Raw genomic sequence first — 21,161 nt, 5'->3', positions numbered from 1 at the left:
CCACGCTGATGACACCAAGCTCATCCTCTCCCTCACAGAGGATCCCCACACCACCGGACTCCGCTTTCAGGAAGGAATAAACGACATCGCATCCTGGATGAGCAGCAACTGCCTGAAGATCAACTCGGAGAAGAAAGAAGTCCTCATCCTCGGATCCACCCCCTCTGCATGGGACAACACCTGGTGGCGCACCGCCCTCTGCACCCCCCACTCCCACAGTCCACGCCCAAAACCTCAGCATCATACTCGACTCCTCCCTCAGCATGACCCAACAGATCAACACTGTTGCCTCCACCTGCTTCAACACCCTCTGCATCCTTCGCAAGACCATCAAATGGATTCTCCCCCAAATCCAGAAAGATCGTCACCCATTCACACATAACAAGCAGATAGGACTACAGAAATGCCCTCTACGCCTGAATCAACAAATCCCTGCTCCACAAACTCCAGACCATCCAGAACACTGCAGCCAGACTCGTCCTTGGCATCCCACGACAGGAACACATCACCCAACACCTGCGAGACCGCCACTGACTCCCCATCGAAAAGAGAGTAGCCTTCAAGCTACTCACCCACGTCTACAAATCCCTCCACAACACTGGACCCCAATACCTCAATGAAAGAGTCTCCTTCCACGTACCTAAGAGAAATATCCGCTCTGCCGACCACGCCCTCGCTGAAACCCCACACATCCACAGAGTGGGTGGAAGAGCCTTCTCCTACATTGCGGCAAAGACCTGGAACGAGCTCCCGATCGACATCAGACGCTCCCCCACTCTGCACACGTTCAGGAAGAGCCTCAAGACCTGGCTCTTTGACAGACTCGGAGCAGCACCTCCCCACCCCCTCTCCCCCAGCGTCTTGAGACCCTTATGGGTGAGTAGCGCGCTTCACAATTTCCTGATTGATTGATTGATTGTATGGGTTTTCTAAGGCTTATGTGTGCCCCTTAAGCATTTAACTGGGTGCAGAACATTTGGAACATTTAGAAAGCAAGGGAAAGAGAAATCACAACTTAGGGTACATGTCTTTTGGTCAGAGGTATAACCCCCAACTGTATGGAAAGGTACCCCAACCATATACTTTCAACACCTAAACCTTTGTCACTGAACCCTGATTGGTTGGCAGCAGCAAAATGCGCGTGTTAGATTTCAGAAGTTTTTTTCCAAAAAACATGCTAGTTTCCCTCAGTCATCTTCACATAGAAACGTACCCGTGTCAAGGCGTGACCCTAATCTTTCTTACCCTACGTCTTCCAAATTTAAGGCTATCAGATATGGATTTGAGCAGGGATCCACACATGAGACACCAGGGAATGTATGTGATGGAGATGGAGTCCGCTGGAATAATCTGTAGTATTTGGGCCTGTGATCGGCTGGTACCAAGAGAACACTACCACCCCGACAACTGTAGATGAAGTGGAATCCATGATCATGTGGCTTACATGAATCCTAATATACCTTTATTTCACCAGGAATCCTTTATACAATTCAAATTATCGATACAAAAAAATCACAATTACTTCAACGTTCTGTGACAGAAAACTTCAGAAATTCAGGAAAACAGCAAAAGTTCTACCATAAACTATCTCCCTAATATGTGGTATACTATGTACCCAGGGCCTAGGTACCCCAGAGGCCTCCCAGGGGCTGCAGCATGTATAATGCCACCCCCGAGAGACCATTTAAACTGACACCACAGGTCTGCTACTGCAGCCTTTGTAATGTGGTGCATGCACCCCTTACTTAGATAAAGGTTCACTATATCTATTCTAAATCACTGCACATACAAACCTATCAGTCGCCCCTAGGGCAGGCCTTATCAATCCTGAAGGCAGGGTGCTGGGTTTTATGTGAGAGGGTACCCCTGGATGAGCAGGGTCCCTCTGTGGCCTTCAGAACCTATTTTCGGGGGTTGTTTGTGATGCAGCCAGCCATATATATGTATGTGCATTATAACCTTGCAGTAAATGCTAACTTTGAAATGGCTGCATAGAAATATGTTGTGTTTGGTGTCAAACACCTTGGAATCATACCTCCCCACCAGTAACTGGCGTGGGAGGTATGATTCCACCCTTCTAGAGGGCCTTATGTGAAACACCGGTACACCTGGTACCAGCTTTCTCGACCATGGCATCACAAAATGGATGCTGCCAGCCACAGACCCGAGTCTATCCTCCTGCTGCTGAGCTGAGCTCGAGCAGGGGAAGGCTTGACAATAGGTTTCCTGTCACAGGGAGGTGTGACCACCTCCCAGACAGGATTTAGTGCATTGGGGCTGGGTGGGTGCACTCTAAGAGTGTTTGAAAGTCTGCACTGGGGGCACATTTGGTGTCCCTGTGCATAGTCCAGTTCAAACTGGTTGCAGGAGCCATTTGCTCCTGCTCTGGTGCAAAACTGGACAAAGGACATGGGTGTAGCCACCCCTCTGTCCTGACCCTCCCATAGGTGGGTCCCCAGAGTTTGTTCAACCCCTTCCTTGGGTATAGATTAGGAACACTGACTACAGGTCTTTAGATTTTACCTGGATTAAACTCTGCAAGCAGAAACCAAGTACTTCGATGATCTACACTTCGCTGGACGAATGAATAATCTCCCTTGGAGTACAGGAGTTACTCCCCTGCAGCAGCTGGCACCTTAACGCATCTGACTGGTTTGCATCTCCCAAGCTCCTGGTGACTCCGAAGATTTTTGCAGCACAGGAGGTGGGTTCACGAGCGTCCCTGAGGTTGATCTGATGTCTCAGCATTTCTGAGACCAGTATCCCTTGTGGGGACTGCGCAACCCGAACCCCTGTGCACCGTGTACTTTTGAGCAGGATATGATTTTTAGCGATACCTGATGCTGTTCTTTGAGCTACGTGTAGTCCTGACGCCGAGCAGTATTTCCACTGAAGATTTCCGGCCTACACTCCACGAGTGTTCAGTGGGCTGGTTTTCGTGATTCAGCTCGAGGTCCCTTCGCGATCCCTGGTCTGTTGCCCTGTGGGTCCCTGTGAAGGTAATTTTGACTTTCCTTGGGCTTTCCTGGTTGCTCCAGACGTGCCCTGACTCTCCATTGCTTGGAGAGTCCCCAGGACCTTGCTGGTCCTCACCGTAGCTTGTTTCCTCTGCCCGCGTGGGTTGCAGTTGCCAAGGCATGTTGGTGTTTGATCCGGACACTGACCCCCCAGGACTCAACATCCTTTGTGGGACAGCTCACCTCTGGACTTTGGTCATCGTTGACGTCTCCTGGTTTCCGTGACTGCAGAGTCAAACATCCTATCTTCTCACCTGAAGCACCCGACATCAGTGAGCATTCATCTACTTAGCCCCTGGTCACCCTGAAGTGACCCAGACTCTGTCCCCTCTGCTTTCAGGTTCTACCCACCTCGGATCCAAGCTTGGATTCCACCGGACACTTTTCATCTTCCCGGCAGCAGCACTTTCTTCTCATCACGCCATTGAAAACGACTAAGGTTTCCGACATCACTTGACCCCTATGCACCCGGCTTCCCTGGGATAGGTAACACGGGTACCTTGGTACTCACTAGGGTGCTGGCCTTCGAACCTTCTATGTTCCAAAGGGTTTGCTTGAAGTCCTCTCCAAAGTGTCTCCAAACTGTAATTTTCCAACCGCAACTTTCCCATAGAGTTGTACAGAGCTCACGTCTGTGTTCTCACACTGCACCCGTCCTCCATGGGTCCCCTGTGTCACTACTTTGGGTGGTTCCTTGGGGTCCCAGCGATTCTACGCGCTCTAGGCACTGTGTCTATTGAAGTCGTGGTTCTTATACCATTTTTTTAGTTTATAGTTCGGTCTCCCCCTGGAGCCCGCTGTGTATTGTGCTATTTATTATTGTTCTATTAATTTAATATTGTGTGCTTTGTGCTCTAATCTCATAAAGAGGTTAGTAGAGAGTGTTAAGTAATAAATACATATATTGTATATATATATACCTTGTGTGGTTCTCCTTTCATTTGGTTATTCAAGAGATTATAGACTGGTAAACCCAGCTGCTTTACATTCCTTCGAGACTTAGCCTGAAGGCTGCTCTCCATAGCTACCACTAGGATAGCTTTCAATAAAGGTTGTCTTTAACCTAATCATCAATAAGGGTTGTTTGGACTGGTGCAAGGTGCCCACTATACCAGGCCAACTTCTCACATCCACCACTATCTATTCCTGTTTTGATGATCCGATATTGGGCCTGTTCCTGACAGGTATGATAAGTCAACTCTCACAGTGAGGTACTGTTCATATTGGAAGAAGCGTGGGAACACACGGTGGTGGTAGTTTCTCTGTTTCCCATACATTCTTGCAGTTCAAGTCTCAGAATAGTGAGGAAATCCTATTTCTTTGATCAATGTTTAAGCTGTGCAGGGAATTCTGGGTAACAAAACCTGGTGCCGCCCATGCCAGCCAAGCCACCCAAAGACTCCAGGCGCCTAACGTTCAGAAATGTGTGAGAAAAAATCCAAATGCGGTCCATCTCCTGGCTAGGGCCAGATGTGCCCCAATCAGGAGCCAGACGCCCTTTGGATTTTTTCCTTAAGATAATATCCAAACTGTGGCCAGCATCTCACTGGGACTCATATATGTGCCTCCATTGCCCAGAGAAGAACCAGGGGCCCTTTGGATGTTTCTTAATCTGCTCTAAAAGTGGCAGGTCTATGATAAAGCAAAAGCTGATGTATCAACCTTCGCAGCCTGCACAGGTGGAGAAGCCACCTCGTACGACCACCAAGCATGGAGCCGCAGAGGGTCCTGGACAAAACCAAGAACTGGAGTCTGACTAGCACCGAGCTGCAGCAGGGTCCTTCTCATCCACCAGGGAATGAATGGCCGATCAGCAGGAGGTGGGGATCTGAAGCGCGGAAGGAGGACGGACAAACGGCTGGGTGTGCGGGTACCTCTGCACAAGAGATGGATTCCACACCAGAGGGTCTCACGATGAAGGCCAGCAAGGGCTTGACAACACTGGAAAGGATGGGTGACTGTGGCCGATCTCTGGCTTGAATGGAAGGGTTAAAGAGTCAAGAAGGGACTCCCTCTGGACACAAACCAGAAGACGCCTGCTCCCTGGTGTCCTACGGTCACTAAACGACAAGGACAGATGCTATGTTGGAATGTGTCAGAAGCAGCAGAGAGATCATTAACATGAGACCCTGTGGTGGCAGCATCCAGGCTCTAACTCCTGTCCTCCTAGATAGACACCAAGGCAGGTCCCACTGCTGGTGAAGGGTGAAACCTCCTGTGGGATGGACCCTGGCTCTGCATGGACCGCTAAACGCGTTCCTATCATTTTGGCAACAAAGTGTAGCGAGAGGAGAGGCGCTGTTTATCGTCATCCAGAGGTGCAAGACTTTTATTTTGAGATGATTTTTCTCAACAACCCCCTTTCAACATTTTGGCAGCATTCTGATGGAGAAGAAGGCATTTAGCACAAAGATTGTTGCAGGCACGCTATAGGGAGAACACTACACAAAGGACAGAGGGGCCTTGGCAGCTGACATCTGTGTGAGCTCTTTCGTCCTTTGCCGGGGGACAGAGCCGGTCTGCATCTTGGGTTCCAGCTTTTCCATTGTGCCGCAGTAGGGCTGGAGCCGATGATGGCCATCACTTTTAGTGCGTTCGGACCCGCTCTCCTCTGGCTAAGGTGCTCAGGACAAGGTCTGACGGGCGAGGGAGAGGCCTCTGTCTTCAGGGTCCCACAGTATGTTGATGACCAGTGGAGTCTGGAGGTACCACAGCGTTTCCACATCAGCCATACCCAGCAGAGGATGAGCACTGAACACTGGTATCAGAAGCCATTTTGTTCACCATGCCAGACCTCCAACAACTCCTCGCTGAGTGAAGGCGAGTTCTGGGGATTAGTGCGTAAACGGCTTCTCACATCTCCTGTGCAGCGCAAGTAGGGAAGTGTGGCCTACAGAACAGGGCAGTGCTGCTCACCCGACCCACAACATCAAAGATTGCCCCTCCAGGTAAGGGCCTGGCAGTGTTCGTATCAGCTTTTCACACATGGAATGAGAACATGAGTCAGTTCTTGTGCCCTCATTGAGTCTTCTGGCCAGCTGGCGGGGACAGCGCTATTGGTGGTGGACGTGGTGCCCATCACTCAGAGCTACCCTTGGTCTTGGGGGACATTGGCGTAACAAGAGTCCTACAGTGTGGGGGGCCCCAAGCTCCAGGGCCCCCTCCAGCACTGTGCATGGGCTGCAAGCCCTGGCCTGAGAGCTCCTGACTGGACCCAGAGCATGGGGACCCCTCCATATACTTGCACGGGGACCCCTCAAGTTACAGCCCTGTCCATGGATGGGTTGTTTTGCGACAATCGGACAGTGGAAATAAAATGAAATGAAGGAGTTTTGTGACCATCGGCTTGTACTTAGTGAGATGGACTGTATCTGGGAGAGTCTGTGCTGTTCTCCACCTGTAAACCTCAGACCAGCCTTCAGTCTACCCTCTGAGGGGTAAAAAAAGCCTGGGGTTAACTATCAATGCCTGCGGCAAGGGAAACCTCACTGAGGGCGGACCAGGGAGTGCAGGGTACCCCAGATCCTACACACTCTGCAGACCACTTGCTGAAGAAATGTGATTGCAACACAATGCAGTCTTCCTTACCTCTGGCCTTAGGAACCTACGTCTCCTCAAATCCCTGCTCAGAGAGTTTATAAATTAGGAATGCTCTTTCTTTTTCTTTCTCTTTTTAATTCTTTTCATACAATTTTCGCATTTATATTAGCTGTCACATTCGGGATTGCAAATAATAAATTAGGAATGCTCTTTAACAGTGATTTACCTCCAATAAAATGTGGTCTCTAAACCTGCCCTCTTCATCTACAGCTATCTACAAACTAACTCTCATCCTGCTCTGGTTGTGCCCAGCCTGCAATACCGCACGAGTTTATAAGCGGGCCTCTCTAATGTAACCTTTTCAAAACTCCAGAGAGCTCACAACTACACTGTTCCCTGTTTTTGACTTGAACCAACATAACCATTTCACTTCAAGCCTGCAATCCCTTCAGTCTAGCCTGGAGGACAGGGCCTGCCTCGAGGAGTCGATGAATGGATGTGTCATACAAGGACTAGCTGCACGGAGTTCATAACTCATTGGGGATGGTGTTAGAGGAATCCCGGTTCATGCCCAAGCTCTGACTGGCAGTGCCATCCATCTGGAATGGATGCCCAACAACGTTTACAATCAGCAATCTGAAAAAGGTTGCATGACACGCAATGTCGATTCAGTGTCTCTGGATTATAGAACTAAAGGAAAACACAGACTGGCAGAACTAAACAGTGGAAGCCTCCTCAAGACATGCAGGGGCCTGTGAGGCTGGATCAGACCTGTCCTGCAGAACAGAAGCTGTACCTTACATCCCAGGTACCTGTTAGAATCACTCACCATGGGTGATGGTTTTCCGCAGCTCCAGCAGACTGCGGAAGGACAATGAGGCCACATGAGGTTTGCCCCAGCGGGACGTGTCTTCCTCCACATCTTCTTCAAACTTGATCCACCTCGCCGTCTCCCTCCATTGCATCTCCTGGTTCTTATCGTAGATCAGCTCGTTCAGCTCTACGAACACCTGGGGGAGACGTAGAGAGCGTTGAGTACCTCTGAGGCTTCTACGCGACCTTCATGCGTGAGCCCAGCATCCTCCATCTCCAAACCACTTCCTGCCAGCCTCTGCACCTAACTGAACCCCTCACCAACCTGAGCATCTCCACGTGGGCCCTCATCAACCTGGGCATCCCCACGTGGGCTCACGCTTACTCTCTATAACTCCCACCACCCACAAACCAAGTCACCTTCACGGATACAAGAAAACATTCCATGGCATACATGAACTGTCACAGACCCACACAGTGGAATGGACAGCACCCCTGTTCCTCCCCACCTTCCACCATTCACACCTGGGATCAAACTTCACATAACCACCTAATGTAGAATGAATATGTTTAGCAAAATCACCTTTTTAATTGTTTTACATTTTTTTAGGCATGATGTAGTTCGATGACATTGACAGGTAAGTAAGCAAGTGCAGTACAACCGGGGGGTAGGGGTGGTCACTGTATATACATCCACCCTCACAAAAGAAACTCTGTCTAATTGGCTGACTGGACGGTGTGACGCCAAGGGGTATAAATAAGGAAGATGAGCTTCAGGCCCCATCTCTGGCATTTACCCTGATTGGCTGCACATCCAGAGGAAGAGAGAGGGCTGGTGACACTCACCTGTAATGAACATTGCAACATACAGAGCTGCTCAGCATGAGACCCCCACCTACTCCCAGGGAATAAATATGAAATACAAACGTAAGCTACTTAGGTTCCCATTTGAATACGTTATATAAGAAACTGCTAGCACAAGGTGCTCTGTCGGTGTGAGGAGATCCGGTCTCAAACCTCATGGCCTCACAGGACAGGATGGCTCAGCGAGCTGATCGCTCGCCACTGCGATCTGTGGTGATCAGCTTGTCTGTGTTTGAACCCACCCAAGCTGGCTCACTCTTCTACAGTTCATAAATATAGAGACAATGAACTCTTGTAATATGCAGTGTTTACAAGAGCACTAAAAACTACATATACGAAAAATTTCATATTAGAGCGCAGTATGGCTTGTCAATGAGATATTAGACACAGGGCTTACGCAGGCAGCAATCTGCACCCACGTCTTGTTTGTTTTTGAGGGCTGGTATAATCCCTTTATTTTGCTTTTTACAATCCAGCAATCAAGTGAGCCTGCTGTTACCACACTCGCCTTCTGGGGCTTATTTGGAGATTCTCAATAGAAAAGACCTTCAAACAGAAATTGTGCTTACAAATAATTACAAAGCTCTTTCTGTAGTCACAGATTCACTGGAGAACACTTTCTGCACTCTCAAACCCTCTCATACAGCACCTCTGTCTATACAGATCCCCTCATACGTTGCGTGTTTCTTTACACTTAGACCTCCTCATTCAAACCCTTTTTGTATCCTGCCAGATCATTTCATACAGCCATCAATCTATACTCCCAGATCCATTTTACAACCCAACTTTCTTATTCTTTCTGATGTTATCTCATCAATTCTTTCAATACTATCCTATCCCCTCACACAGCTCTTTTTATACTGTAAGACCCACTCATACGCTTCATAAAGTCTCAAGTCTCCTCATACACGTCCTCTTTCTGTGTCCGATCTTCTCAATCAACCCTATTTTTATACTGTCAGACCCACTCATATACTTCCTCTTTGTAAACTCTCAACTTTCCTCATACAACCATCTTTCTGTTCTCTTAGAATTCAATTTTGCAATGTGCCTTTCTCTACTCTCAGATCTCCTCATATGTCTTCTCTTTCTTTACTCTTAAGATCCACCCATACAGTCGCTGTTTCAATCCTCTAATATTCCCTCCTAAAACCTCTTTCAAAGCCCCTATCACCATATATACGCACCCTCTTTTCATACTATTAGATGCTCTTGTAGAACCCCCTCTTTCTCTACTCTCGAATTCCACTCCTGCAACCCATATTTCGATACTATAAAATGTTAGCCTCCTCTTGCATATTTTTGTATATTTTAGACCCCTCCTATTAAATGCATTTTATTATTTACTATTATTATTATTAGGTTTTTACTAAGCGCACATATCTTTACACAACCCCACTTTCTGTACTCTGAAACACCTTCATACATATATTTTTTACTCTCATATTGCCTCATACAGAATATTTCATTACTGTTTAATCCAATCACACAATACAATACTTCTTTCTTTATTCAAAATCAGTCACAAAACCCCTATTTCTGTTTTTCTCATACCCTCATTAAATACATAGTTCAATATTTTGACTACTTATATGACTTTTTTCTATAGTATGGCATCCCCATACAATCACTCTTCCCACATCCTTAGATCCTTTTATAAAACGCCAGATTCTGTACTCCAAGATCCCCTTATACAACGCATCTTTCTAGACTCCCAGACACACTAGTACAACCCGCCTGTCTATACTCCAGTATCACCTCTTATGACACCTCTTTTGTACTCTGCTATCCCATCTTATTATCTTTCTTTCCACACTATCAGATATCAGAGAACACCCTTCTTTCCATTCTCCAATAGCCATATACAACACCTTTTTCTACCCTCTAAGATACCGTACACAGTCCTCTTAGAAGCCCTCATACAAACTATCTCCTCAAACCCTCAGATCCTTTTAAACAAACAAGCGTTCTACACTGTTGCAATGCTTCGTCTAGCCCCTAATCCTATACTCTTAGTTTCCCTCATACAAAACATCCTTCCATACTCTTACGTTCACAGATACCATCCCACTTTTTGACTCCCTCATACAACATCCCTTTCTTCACTTCAACTTCATGCACCCCCTAGTTCTACACTGTTGGAGGGAGGGCCACCGGGTAGTCGGGGAGACTATTCCGGGCACCTTCCTACCGCCAAGGTATAGCCGAGCGCCGCTGAGAAGCCCCCTCGGGGAGGTCCTTCTCCTATGATCGTACTAGGCCCAGTAACACCACCACACAGGACTCAATAGCAGTTGCAAGATTGGATTCTTTATCGGCAGTAATACGGGCAATATTTACAGAGGGATCGAGGGATCCTGTCAGAGTCTCAATGTTCGTTAAGAGGATAGGGTAGCGGGACAGTCTTGGTACCAACCAGGTACGGGAGGGCTCTGTGCCAGACCTTGGATGCTGGTCTCAGAGCGGCTCAGACGTGGAGAGCCGCGACGGCGTCTGCAGGGCTCGGATGGTAGTTCCGCTTAGGTCGAGCCGCGACACGGTCAGCAGGGCTCTGGTGGTAGGTCCGCTTCGGTCGAGCCGCGACGAGGTCAGCTGCGCTCAGGTGGTAAGGTTCAACAAGGTCGGGCCGCGACAGCGTCAGCAGGGCCCCAAAGGTTCGTGAAGGTCTTTAAGCACGGTGGAGCCGTGACGTCGTCAGCAGGGCTCAAGTGGTGGTTCCGGGTGAGTCTTCTTCCGTAGGGTCAGCCGCGATCCGATCAGCAGGGCTCTTGACTCCAGGATACAACTACTGCCCTGTTGTCGGGTCGCCCCAGATATAGGACGGGAGCCCTTTGATGTCCGGACCCTTGCGCCCGGAGGGGGCGGAGAGGCCGGGTAGGGAGCGGCCAGACGCCCAGCAGGAGAGGCGCCAGGCCCCAGAGAGCTGTGGGGCGGTCACACCCAGGTGTGGAGAGACGGTTGGGGGTCCCATCGATACTGCCCTCCGCCGGGAGTGGGAAGGGCTCACGTGGTATCCCCCGGGCCAGGGGTTGGCGTCTCGATGTCGGGCCTCGCTGGGACCGAGGCCGGGTAGAGCAGGGTCATACAGATGGTCACGTGGAGTGACGTGCAATCCAAGATGGAGGAGTCCCGATGTGCATGGGACCTTGTGCGACTTAGCGCGGGGACACAGGACCACGCCACGAGGCCGGCTCCCACACGCGTCCCCCCCAGCTGAAGGCAGGGAGAGTCACCCATCTTCTTGGGGGTTCTCCTCGCCGAGGCGGAAGAATCGGGACAGGCCGTCAGCATTGGCGTGGTCGTTGCCGGGCCGGTGTTCTACAGTGAAGTCCATCCCTTGCAGGGAGATGGACCAGCGCAACAGCTTGGGGTTCTCGCCCCGCATTTGCATGAGCCACCGCAAGGGCCGGTGGTCAGTCTGGACCCTGAAGTGGGTACCGAAAAGGTAGGGCCGGAGCTTCTTGAGAGCCCATACCACAGCGAAGGCCTCCCGCTCGATGGTGCTCCACCTCTGTTCTCGCGGCAGCAGTCGGCGGCTGATAAAGGCCACCGGTCGGTCGAGGCCCTTGGCGTCCAGCTGGGAGAGGACTGCCCCGACCCCGTACTCCGATGCATCGGTCTGGACTACAAATTCCCTGCTGTAGTCGGGGGCCTGTAGCACAGGGGCAGCGCACATGGCCGCCTTGAGAGCATCAAACACGGTCTGGCAGCGGGGCGTCCAGTGCACCGTCTTGGGCCGCTTCTTCGAAGTGAGTTCCGTAAGGGGGCCCACAATGCTGCCATAATCCTTTATGAAGCGTCGGTAGTAACCGGTGAGGCCTAAGAAGGCCCGGACAGCGGTTTGGGTGGCGTGAGGCTCCCACGCCTGGATGGCGTCGACTTTTAACTGGAGGGGGGCCACCTGGCCACTCCCCACCTGGTGGCCCAGATAGGTCACAGAGCCTTGACCGATCTGGCATTTACTGGCTTTAATGGTGAGCCCGGCTCTTTGGAGAGCGGCCAGGACCTCCCCAAGGTGTCCTAGGTGCGCGGCCCAGTGGTCGCTGAAGATAGCAATGTCATCGAGGTAGGCCGCGCTGAAAGCTTCGAGACCGGCCAGGACCTTGTTTACTAGCCTCTGAAAGGTCGCTGGGGCGTTCTTCATGCCGAAGGGCATCACCCGGAAGTGGTAGTGGCCATCGGGGGTAGAGAAAGCTGATCGTTCTTGTGCGCCGGGAGTGAGCTTGATCTGCCAGTACCCAGCGGTGAGATCAAAGGTGCTTAGGTAGCGGGCGGCCCCTAAGCGATCAATCAGCTCGTCGGCTCGTGGCAAAGGGTGGGCATCGGTCTTGGTAACTGCGTTCAGGCCCCGGTAGTCGACACAAAATCTGAGTTCGGGGGCCGTGCCGGGGGCGGCGGCCTTTGGTACCAAGACTACCGGGCTGGCCCACGGGCTGTCGGAAGGCTCGATGACTCCGAGGGCGAGCATCTTGGCGACCTCGGTCTTTATGCAGGCTCGGACTCGGTCAGGCACTCTATAAGCGCGGTGTCGTACAGGGGGGCTATCCCCCGTGTCCACGTCGTGGACGCACCAGGGGGTCACCCCGGGCGTGAGAGAGAAGAGGGCAGCGAAGTGTTGCAGCAGCTTCTGGCAGTCGTGGCGCTGTTCTGGTGTCAGGGTGGCGGAGAGGCGGACGCCCTCCAAGGAGCCGTCTTGGCTCGAGGACCCCAGGAGGTCTGGTAGGGGCTCGGAGTCACTTTCACCCCCATCGTCAGTAGCCAGCAGTAAGCTTAGTTCAGTTCGGGCAAAGTGGGGCTTGAGCCGGTTGGCGTGCAGGACCCGGAGGGGGTTCCTCGGAGACTCCATGTCGACCAGGTATGTGACGGGGCTCTTCCTCTCAACTACCTTGAAGGGCCCGGTCCACTTGTCCTGCAGGGCGCAGGGGTCCACGGGGGACATGACCCAGACCTGCTGGCCCGGCTCAAACTCGACGGCGGAGGCATTCTCGTCATACCAGCGTTTCATGTCTTCTTGGCTGGCTTCAAGGTTGGCTTCTGCCAGGGCCCGGAACTTCCGAGTCTGGTTCCGCAGGGTCAGGAGGTACCGGTAGACGTCGGGCGGGGCACTTTGGACGTTCGCCTCCCAACCCTCCTTGACCAGGCTGAGGGGCCCTCGGACGGGGTGCCCATACAACAGTTCGAAGGGGCTGAAGCCCAGGGACTTCTGTGGTACCTCCCGGTAGGCGAACAGGAGGCAGGGCAACAGGACATCCCATCTCCTCCTGAGGGGCTCTTCCAGGCCCTTGATCATCCCCTTCAGGGTTCGGTTGAACCGCTCGACCAGTCCGTTCCCCTGGGGGTGGTAAGGGGTAGTGAATTTATAGGTGACCCCACATTGTTGCCAGAGGGATCTCATGTACTTCGAGATAAAGTTCGTCCCCCTGTCGCTCACTACTTCTCGGGGGAACCCCACCCTGGAGAAGATGCCCATCAGGGCCCGGCCCACCACTGGAGCTGTCACAGTTCGGAGGGGGACAGCTTCTGGGTATCGGGTGGCGTGGTCGACCAGTACCAGGATGAAGCGGTGGCCCAGGGCGGTTCGGGGGTCGAGGGTCCCCACGATGTCGATCCCCACTCGTTCGAACGGGGTGTGGACGGCTGGAAACGGTTGTAGGGGGGCTTTTACCCGTCCCCCAGTCTTCCCGCTAGCTTGGCAGGTCGGGCAGGACCGGCAGTGCTGGTCCACGTCTCGTCTCATTCGGGGCCAATAGAAATGGGTCACGAGGCGGCTGTAAGTCTTGTCCCGCCCTAGATGTCCGGCGAGGGGCACGTCATGTGCCAGGTTCAAGAGGAACTCTCGAAATCGGAGGGGGACCACCAGCACCCGGCCGGCCCCTAGTTCGGCGACTTTCTGCTCGCTATACAATAAGTCATTGTCCCAATAGACCCAGTGGGTTCCCGTAGGGTCCCCCGCAGCCTATGCGGCCGCCTGCTGTCGGGCCCCCTCGAGGGACGGGCAGCCCTTCTGCTCTTGCTGGAATTGTTCGCGGGTGGGGCCCCCGTCGTGGCGCCACTGGGCCAGCTCGGGGATCCCGCTGAGGGGAGCGGCCTCGTTGGAAGAAAGTTCGGACGGCCCGGCCTCCTCGTCAGGTTCCTCCGGGCCGGAGGAGGTGGATTGTTCGGGGCCAGCCGGCTGGTCGGGGGCCGGGGCCGCGGCTGGCTGGGCGGTCATGGACCGAGTGGTGGCGCAGGCCCACTCAGGTAGTCCTAGCATCCCCAGATGCTCTCGGCGCTCCACCTGGGCCCAGGGGGAGCTCTCTAGGTCGTTCCCCAGGAGGCAGTCCACCGGGGCGTCGTCGCGGACAGTTACTTTTAGGGTGCCGGACACTCCTCCCCACTCGAAGGGGATTCGGGCCATCCGGCACATGCTCTCGGTGTTGTCTGCGGTCCGGACAGGGCAGAGGACATGTGGCAGGATCTGTTCGGGGGTCACCAGATGGCAGCGGACAGCGGTCACACTGGCCCCAGTGTCCCGGAGGGCCTCGACCCATCGCCCGTTGATGGTGACCCACTGTTGGTACTTCTGGGTGTTGCTTGGGATGGTGGCTCGGGGCACCATTTCTCGGGAGCCTAGGCATACAAGCGACATGGCGGCTGGTTCCCACTCGGGGGACCCGTCGTCGTGGTTTTCCTCCTCGTCCTCTCTCTCCCCCAGGGCTGCGGCGGCTATGTGTCGGGGAGGTGGCCCCGTGGTCCCGTTCCGTCGGTTCACGGGGCAAGCCGGGTCGCTTGCATAATGGCCGGTCTGCTGACATCCGAAGCAGGTCACTGTCGGTCGAGGTCCAGACCGAGCGATAGGGGTCCCTCTTCGGCCCTGGGTCGGGGTAGCGGGGTTGGTTGCTTGCCCTCGTGGCGGACTTCTGGGCGGCCCGGCTGGGAATTCTCGACTGCGGTGGGACCCCCCTCCTCCGCCTCGCTGGCGGGAAGGTCCCGTGGTACTCCGGGTGTAGTCCCCCACAGGGCTCCGGGGGACCCGGGTGTTGACCCATCGGTCCGCTTCGGCGGCGAGCTTCCGGGGCTCGGTCAGTTTACTGTCCAGGAGGTGTTGCCTTAGTTCCACAAAGCAGTTGTTGGCGAGGTGCTCCCAGACAATGAGGTCAAACAGTTCATTATATGAGGTGACCTTGCTCCCTTTTATCCATCCTTCCAACGCTCGGCTGAAGAAGTCAACGTATTCGACCCACGTGGTACCGGGGATCTTCTTGCAGTCCCGGAAGCGTTGCCGGTACATCTCGGCCGATAGTCCGTAGCGTGTGAGTAGGGCTTCCTTCATGTGGTCGTACGAGGTCATCACGGCGTCGGGGAGTTGCAGCAGGGTATCCCGCCCCTCGCTGAGGAACCTCCCCTATAGGCCGGCGCCCCAATCCTTCCGGGGTACCCGATGGGAGGTCATGGCTACCTCGTACGCTCGGAACCATTGCTGGATGTCGTCATTTTTATAGTACTCCTTGACGACATCCTTGAGGATGTGGACCTTTGGCTCGGTCAGGGGCAGAGCGTCCCGGGCTCCGGGGTTGCTGGTCTCCCCAGTTTTAGCTTTTAGTTCAAGTTCTCTAAGGCTCCTCTCGTGCTCGAGGGTTAGCCGTCTCTCCTCTAGCTCCCGATGCCTTTTCTTCTCCTCGATTTCTTCTTGCAGCCGTAGTTGCTCCAGGGCTATCTTTTTCTCCGCCAGTAGGAGCTCACCGTCCAGCCGGAGTCGGGCAAGGTCCATTTCGTGTGTCCGTGCCCTTTCCCGTTCTCGTATCTCTTCGTGGAAAAGGCTGGTGTCCGGGACGGTTCGCTCCCCGTTTGTCGGGGTCGTGGTCGGCAGGTTTCCGTCCCGGGCCGAGGTCCCTTCGGCTCGGGGTGGAGGGGTCTCGAGTTCTGCCCAGGCTTTCAGGGCTCTCTGCATATCTTCCTTGGTGCCCAATCCTGTGGTTGGGATCCCTTTGTCCTTGCAGAACTGTTTGAGTTCTTTGTGGGTGTATTCCTCCAGTTTCTCCACCTGGAAGGTTGCGGCCACGGTTGCTTCTTGGCCATCCATGGTTTTCTTTTCCCGTCTGGTCCGGCAGTGGTTGCGTTACTTGCTTGTACGATTGCGTCTGGCTCGGATCCCGTCGCTGGCCACCAAATGTTGGAGGGAGGGCTACCGGGTAGTCGGGGAGACTATTCCGGGCACCTTCCTACCGCCAAGGTATAGCCGAGCGCCGCTGAGAAGCCCCCTCGGGGAGGTCCTTCTCCTATGATCGTACTAGGCCCAGTAACACCACCACACAGGACTCAATAGCAGTTGCAAGATTGGATTCTTTATCGGCAGTAATATGGGCAATATTTACAGAGGGATCGAGGGATCCTGTCAGAGTCTCAATGTTCGTTAAGAGGATAGGGTAGCGGGACAGTCTTGGTACCAACCAGGTACGGGAGGGCTCTGTGCCAGACCTTGGATGCTGGTCTCAGAGCGGCTCGGACGTGGAGAGCCGCGACGGCGTCTGCAGGGCTCGGATGGTAGTTCCGCTTAGGTCGAGCCGCGACACGGTCAGCAGGGCTCTGGTGGTAGGTCCGCTTCGGTCGAGCCGCGACGAGGTCAGCTGGGCTCAGGTGGTAAGGTTCAACAAGGTCGGGCCGCGACAGCGTCAGCAGGGCCCCAAAGGTTCGTGAAGGTCTTTAAGCACGGTGGAGCCGCGACGTCGTCAGCAGGGCTCAAGTGGTGGTTCCGGGTGAGTCTTCTTCCGTAGGGTCAGCCGCGATCCGATCAGCAGGGCTCTTGAATTCAGGATACCACTACTGCCCTGTTGTCGGGTCGCCCCAGATATAGGACGGGAGCCCTTTGATGTCCGGACCCTTGCGCCCGGAGGGGGCGGAGAGGCCGGGTAGGGAGCGGCCAGACGCCCTGCAGGAGAGGCGCCAGGCCCCAGAGAGCTGTGGGGCGGTCACACCCAGGTGTGGAGAGACGGTTGGGGGTCCCATCGATACTGCCCTCCGCCGGGAGTGGGAAGGGCTCACGTGCTATCCCCCGGGCCAGGGGTTGGCGTCTCGATGTCGGGCCTCGCTGGGACCGAGGCCGGGTAGAGCAGGGTCATACAGATGGTCACGTGGAGTGACGTGCAATCCAAGATGGAGGAGTCCCGATGTGCATGGGACCTCGGGCGACTTAGCACGGGGAAACAGGACCACGCCACGAGGCCGGCTCCCACATACACTCAACGATCTCCTCACACATCACGCGTATATTCGAGGATGCCCTCATCTGTATTGCCAGATCCCCTCTACAACTTCTATTTCTGATTGACTTTCTGCTTTCTTACATTTCCTGAAGCATATTTTCACCCTTTTATTTCCTTTCTGGGGTCTACTGCCCTGAAGGAGAGGCTAGACGGTGTCTCCAGTGTAGAGAGTTTAAATGCATAACAATGTGCTCATGGGCCCAGCATGGACTCACTGATGTCATCATATTGAGCACTACCGGTCAAAAGACAAAGGAAGGAAACTTGAATGTGACTGGCAAACATGCAATTGATCATTCATTAGTTCAGGCCCAGGCTCAGGCTCAGGCTCAGGTGGGTTGAATATCCTGTTGTTGATACAATTAATATGGAAATGGGCATTGACAAAGCCAGTAGGCCTGAGATGCTAAGCTCAAGCAATGTTTATATATTTTTATTTTTATGCAAAGCATATGCCACAAAAACTAAAAGAAGGGAAAAAAAGAAAGCATGCCACAGCCTAGAAATGGAGGCAATATGCTTGTAGCTTTAAATAAATGTTAAAACCAATTAAAAAGCAGTCAGTCCCCGGCTCCACTACTGGCCAGGGGCTATGTCTCTGGGCAGAGGGAGATGCATGCAGCCCCAGGCACTGCTCTCAGTCTAGGGCTCTGTCTGGTGTTTTGGGGAGGGGCGGTGGGCTGTCTGTCATTTGAGACGTCATGAGTGATGTCTTTCAGGTGTCATCAGTGATGTCATGAGTGATGTCACTGACCATGTCATGAGTGATGTAATAAGTGAGTTCATAAGCTGTGCATTGCGGGGGCACAAGTTACAGTTAGCTCAATTAACTACAACTTCTGAATTTCACGGGTTTTGTACGAGTGAAACCTGAGTCTAACTATAACATCACTGTAATCTTGTTTTTTTTCAGTGAATATAGACTTAAAACAAGTCCACAAATGACAAAAATCCACAATACTGTGCTCAAAATTGACTTAAAAATGGTAGAATTAACTTAGTTCAAGTTGATGGTAAATGCGACACAGTTCTCACAAAAGTACCTGGATGCGGAATGCAAAATAAACAAAAGACTCGCAGCGTTGGAGATGCGTTGGTTCCTTGCTTCGGGGGAGACGATGCGTCGCGCCTCAATGCTTGCGCAGAGTAGGGGATGCGTCTTGATCCTTACCGGAGAGAAGGTGATGCACAGGTTCTCGTACTGTGGCCCGGTTGTGATGTGGCAAGATGGCACCTCGATGCGATGCGACAATCCGGTGCGATGCGATAAGATGGCGCCCTTGATGCGACGATGTGAAGACGATGCGTGCACGACCTGGCAGCCTTGCGGCGACTCTGTACTTTGAAGCCGCGACAGGCCCTGCGACACGCTTCTCCGGTGATGCGTCGGCAGACAACTGTGACGAAGACACGCTTCTGGGGAGATGCGGCGGCGGCACGCTTCTCCGGCGATGCGACGACTACAGCTGCGGCGGCGACACGCTTCTTCTTGTTGCGTCGCGCTTCCAGCCCACAGCGACGAGCAGGTTTCTGCAGATAGAATTCCCACCAAGGAAATTCAGAGGGGAGCTGGTGGTGAAGTATTTTGCCCCTGAGACTTCAGCAGGAGGCAAGCACAAGTTCAAGCCCTTGGAGTAATATTCTACAAGATGATGAAAGTCCTTTGAAAGTTCCTTCTCCTCTCCTTGGCACTGAAGACACCACTGCAGGCCAACCCAGCAACACAGCGCACTGGCAGAAGGCAGAGAGGTCTTTGTCTAGTCCAAACCAGTTCTGGTCAGTCCTGGAGCACTTTGTTGACAAGACTCCTTCTTTCCTTTCACAGTGCGGGCCAGGGACATCAGACACACCACAGGAGGTGGAGCCAGCATTGTGGAGGGAAGGCAGAGCCCTATTCAGGTCCCAGGTGCAGCTCCTCCCACCCATCTACATGCAGCTCTCTCTATTCAGCCCTGTGCTGACTCACCCTGTCTCCTGGAATCCCCCAGCCCCTGTCACTCACAGAACCAGACACACAATACACAACCTAGCAGAGGCAGGCTTGGACACTTAAGCAAGAAAATACCTACTTTCTAAAAGTGGTATTTTTAAACACAGAATGTTAAAACCAACTTCACTAAAAGATGTATTTTGCCATTCTGAGTTCAGGCATACTAAACTCGAATTTCTACCATGTTCCCTGGGTCAGTTAGGATTATAGGATGTAATAATCAAACTGCCCATTCTGACCTATGGGGAACAGGAAGCCTTGCAATAGTGAAAAAACGAAAATGGCTGTAATTCACTATTAGGACATGCCACACACACCAGATCATGTCCTACCTTATACTTACAATGCACCCAGCCCTTGGGCCTACCATAGGGGTGTCTGATATGAAGAAAAGGGAAGGTTTAGGGACTGGCAAGTGGGTGCACTTGGCTAGTCAACATGGCAGTCAGAAACTGCACACAGGCTCTGCAGTGGCAGACCTGAGACACACTTTTACAAGCTGCTTCTGTGGGTGGCACAACCAGTGCTGCAAGCCCACCAGCAGCATTTGATTTACAAACCCTGGGCTATCATGGTGCACTGTTCTAGGGTCTAACAAGTAAATCAAATAACCCAATCATGGAATCACTAATTAATACATCAATTTAACATAGGGAGCACTTGCACTGTGGCACTGGATAGCAGTGGCACAGTGCCCAAAGCATCTAAACCAGTAAAACATATCAAAAACAGAGGAGGCAACCAGAAAAAATGAAAGGGAGACTCACACCAATGGTACCAGGTCTAACACGTGTCCCCTCCAGCTGAAATGTGGGGAGAACTACCCTTCCCCTTGGGAGTTCTCTTCACTGAGGGGGAAAAATCTGGACAGACCATCCGCATTGGCGTGTTCTGCACCAGGGCGGTGTTCCACCGTAAAGTCAGTCCCCTGTAGGGAAATGGACCACCTCAACAACTTTGGGTTATCACCCATCATCTGCATCAACCATCTGAGGGGCCTGTGGTCTGTCTGAACCTGGAAGTGAGTCCCAAACAGGTATGGTCTCAACTTCTTCGGTGCCCAGACCACAGCAAATGCCTCACACTCAATTGCACTCTGTGAGAAGTTGGCCTGATATATGCTGTCCACTAGTTCTAGTGGGCACCTTGTATCAGTCCAAACAACCCCTTATGGTGATAGGTTAAAGACAACCTTTATTGAAAGCTATCCTAGTGATAGTTATGGAGAGCAGCCTTCAGGATAAGTCTTGAAGGAATTTAAAGCAGCTTGTTTTACCAGTCTATAATCTCTTGAATGATCAAATGACAAGACAACCACACCAGGTATATATTCAAAATATATGTATTTAAGATAAGACACACCCCTCTAGTCTCTTTATGAGACTGGAGTTCGAAGTACTTAGTTTACAAGTCAGCAATTATCAGTAATAGCACAAATACACGTTTGGGCCATAGGGACGTACCAAACCATATATCAAAAAAGTGGTATAAGAACCACGACTGGAATAGACACTAGGGCTAAAGCCTGTAGAATTGCTGGGACCCCAGGGAACCACCCAAGGTAGTGACACAGGGGACCCACGGGGACTGTATGCAGTGTGTAAACACAACCTGTTATCTTCTATGGGCAATGTCGAGGTTGGAAATTTTAAGATTAGGGACACTTCTAATCGAGTCAGGACCAAACCCTTTTGG

At 52.5% G+C, this 21,161-nt stretch overlaps 1 protein-coding gene across 3 annotated transcripts in view; it reads right to left on the bottom strand.

Annotated features, from left to right (window-relative positions):
• Nucleotides 1-21,161, bottom strand: part of SLC4A3 (solute carrier family 4 member 3) — a 696,397-nt gene that overhangs the window by 376,547 nt on the left and 298,689 nt on the right. For all 3 annotated transcript variants that reach the window (XM_085650187.1, XM_085650189.1, XM_085650188.1), the window contains one exon: nucleotides 7,387-7,567. In XM_085650187.1, the coding sequence (XP_085506313.1) occupies nucleotides 7,387-7,567 (181 nt within the window). The remainder of the gene's footprint in view (nucleotides 1-7,386; nucleotides 7,568-21,161) is intronic.

This window comes from Triturus cristatus, chromosome 3_2, assembly GCF_964204655.1.
Source record: "Triturus cristatus chromosome 3_2, aTriCri1.1, whole genome shotgun sequence".
NCBI lineage: Eukaryota > Metazoa > Chordata > Amphibia > Caudata > Salamandridae > Triturus > Triturus cristatus.
This window is presented reverse-complemented; position numbering and strand designations above follow the sequence as displayed.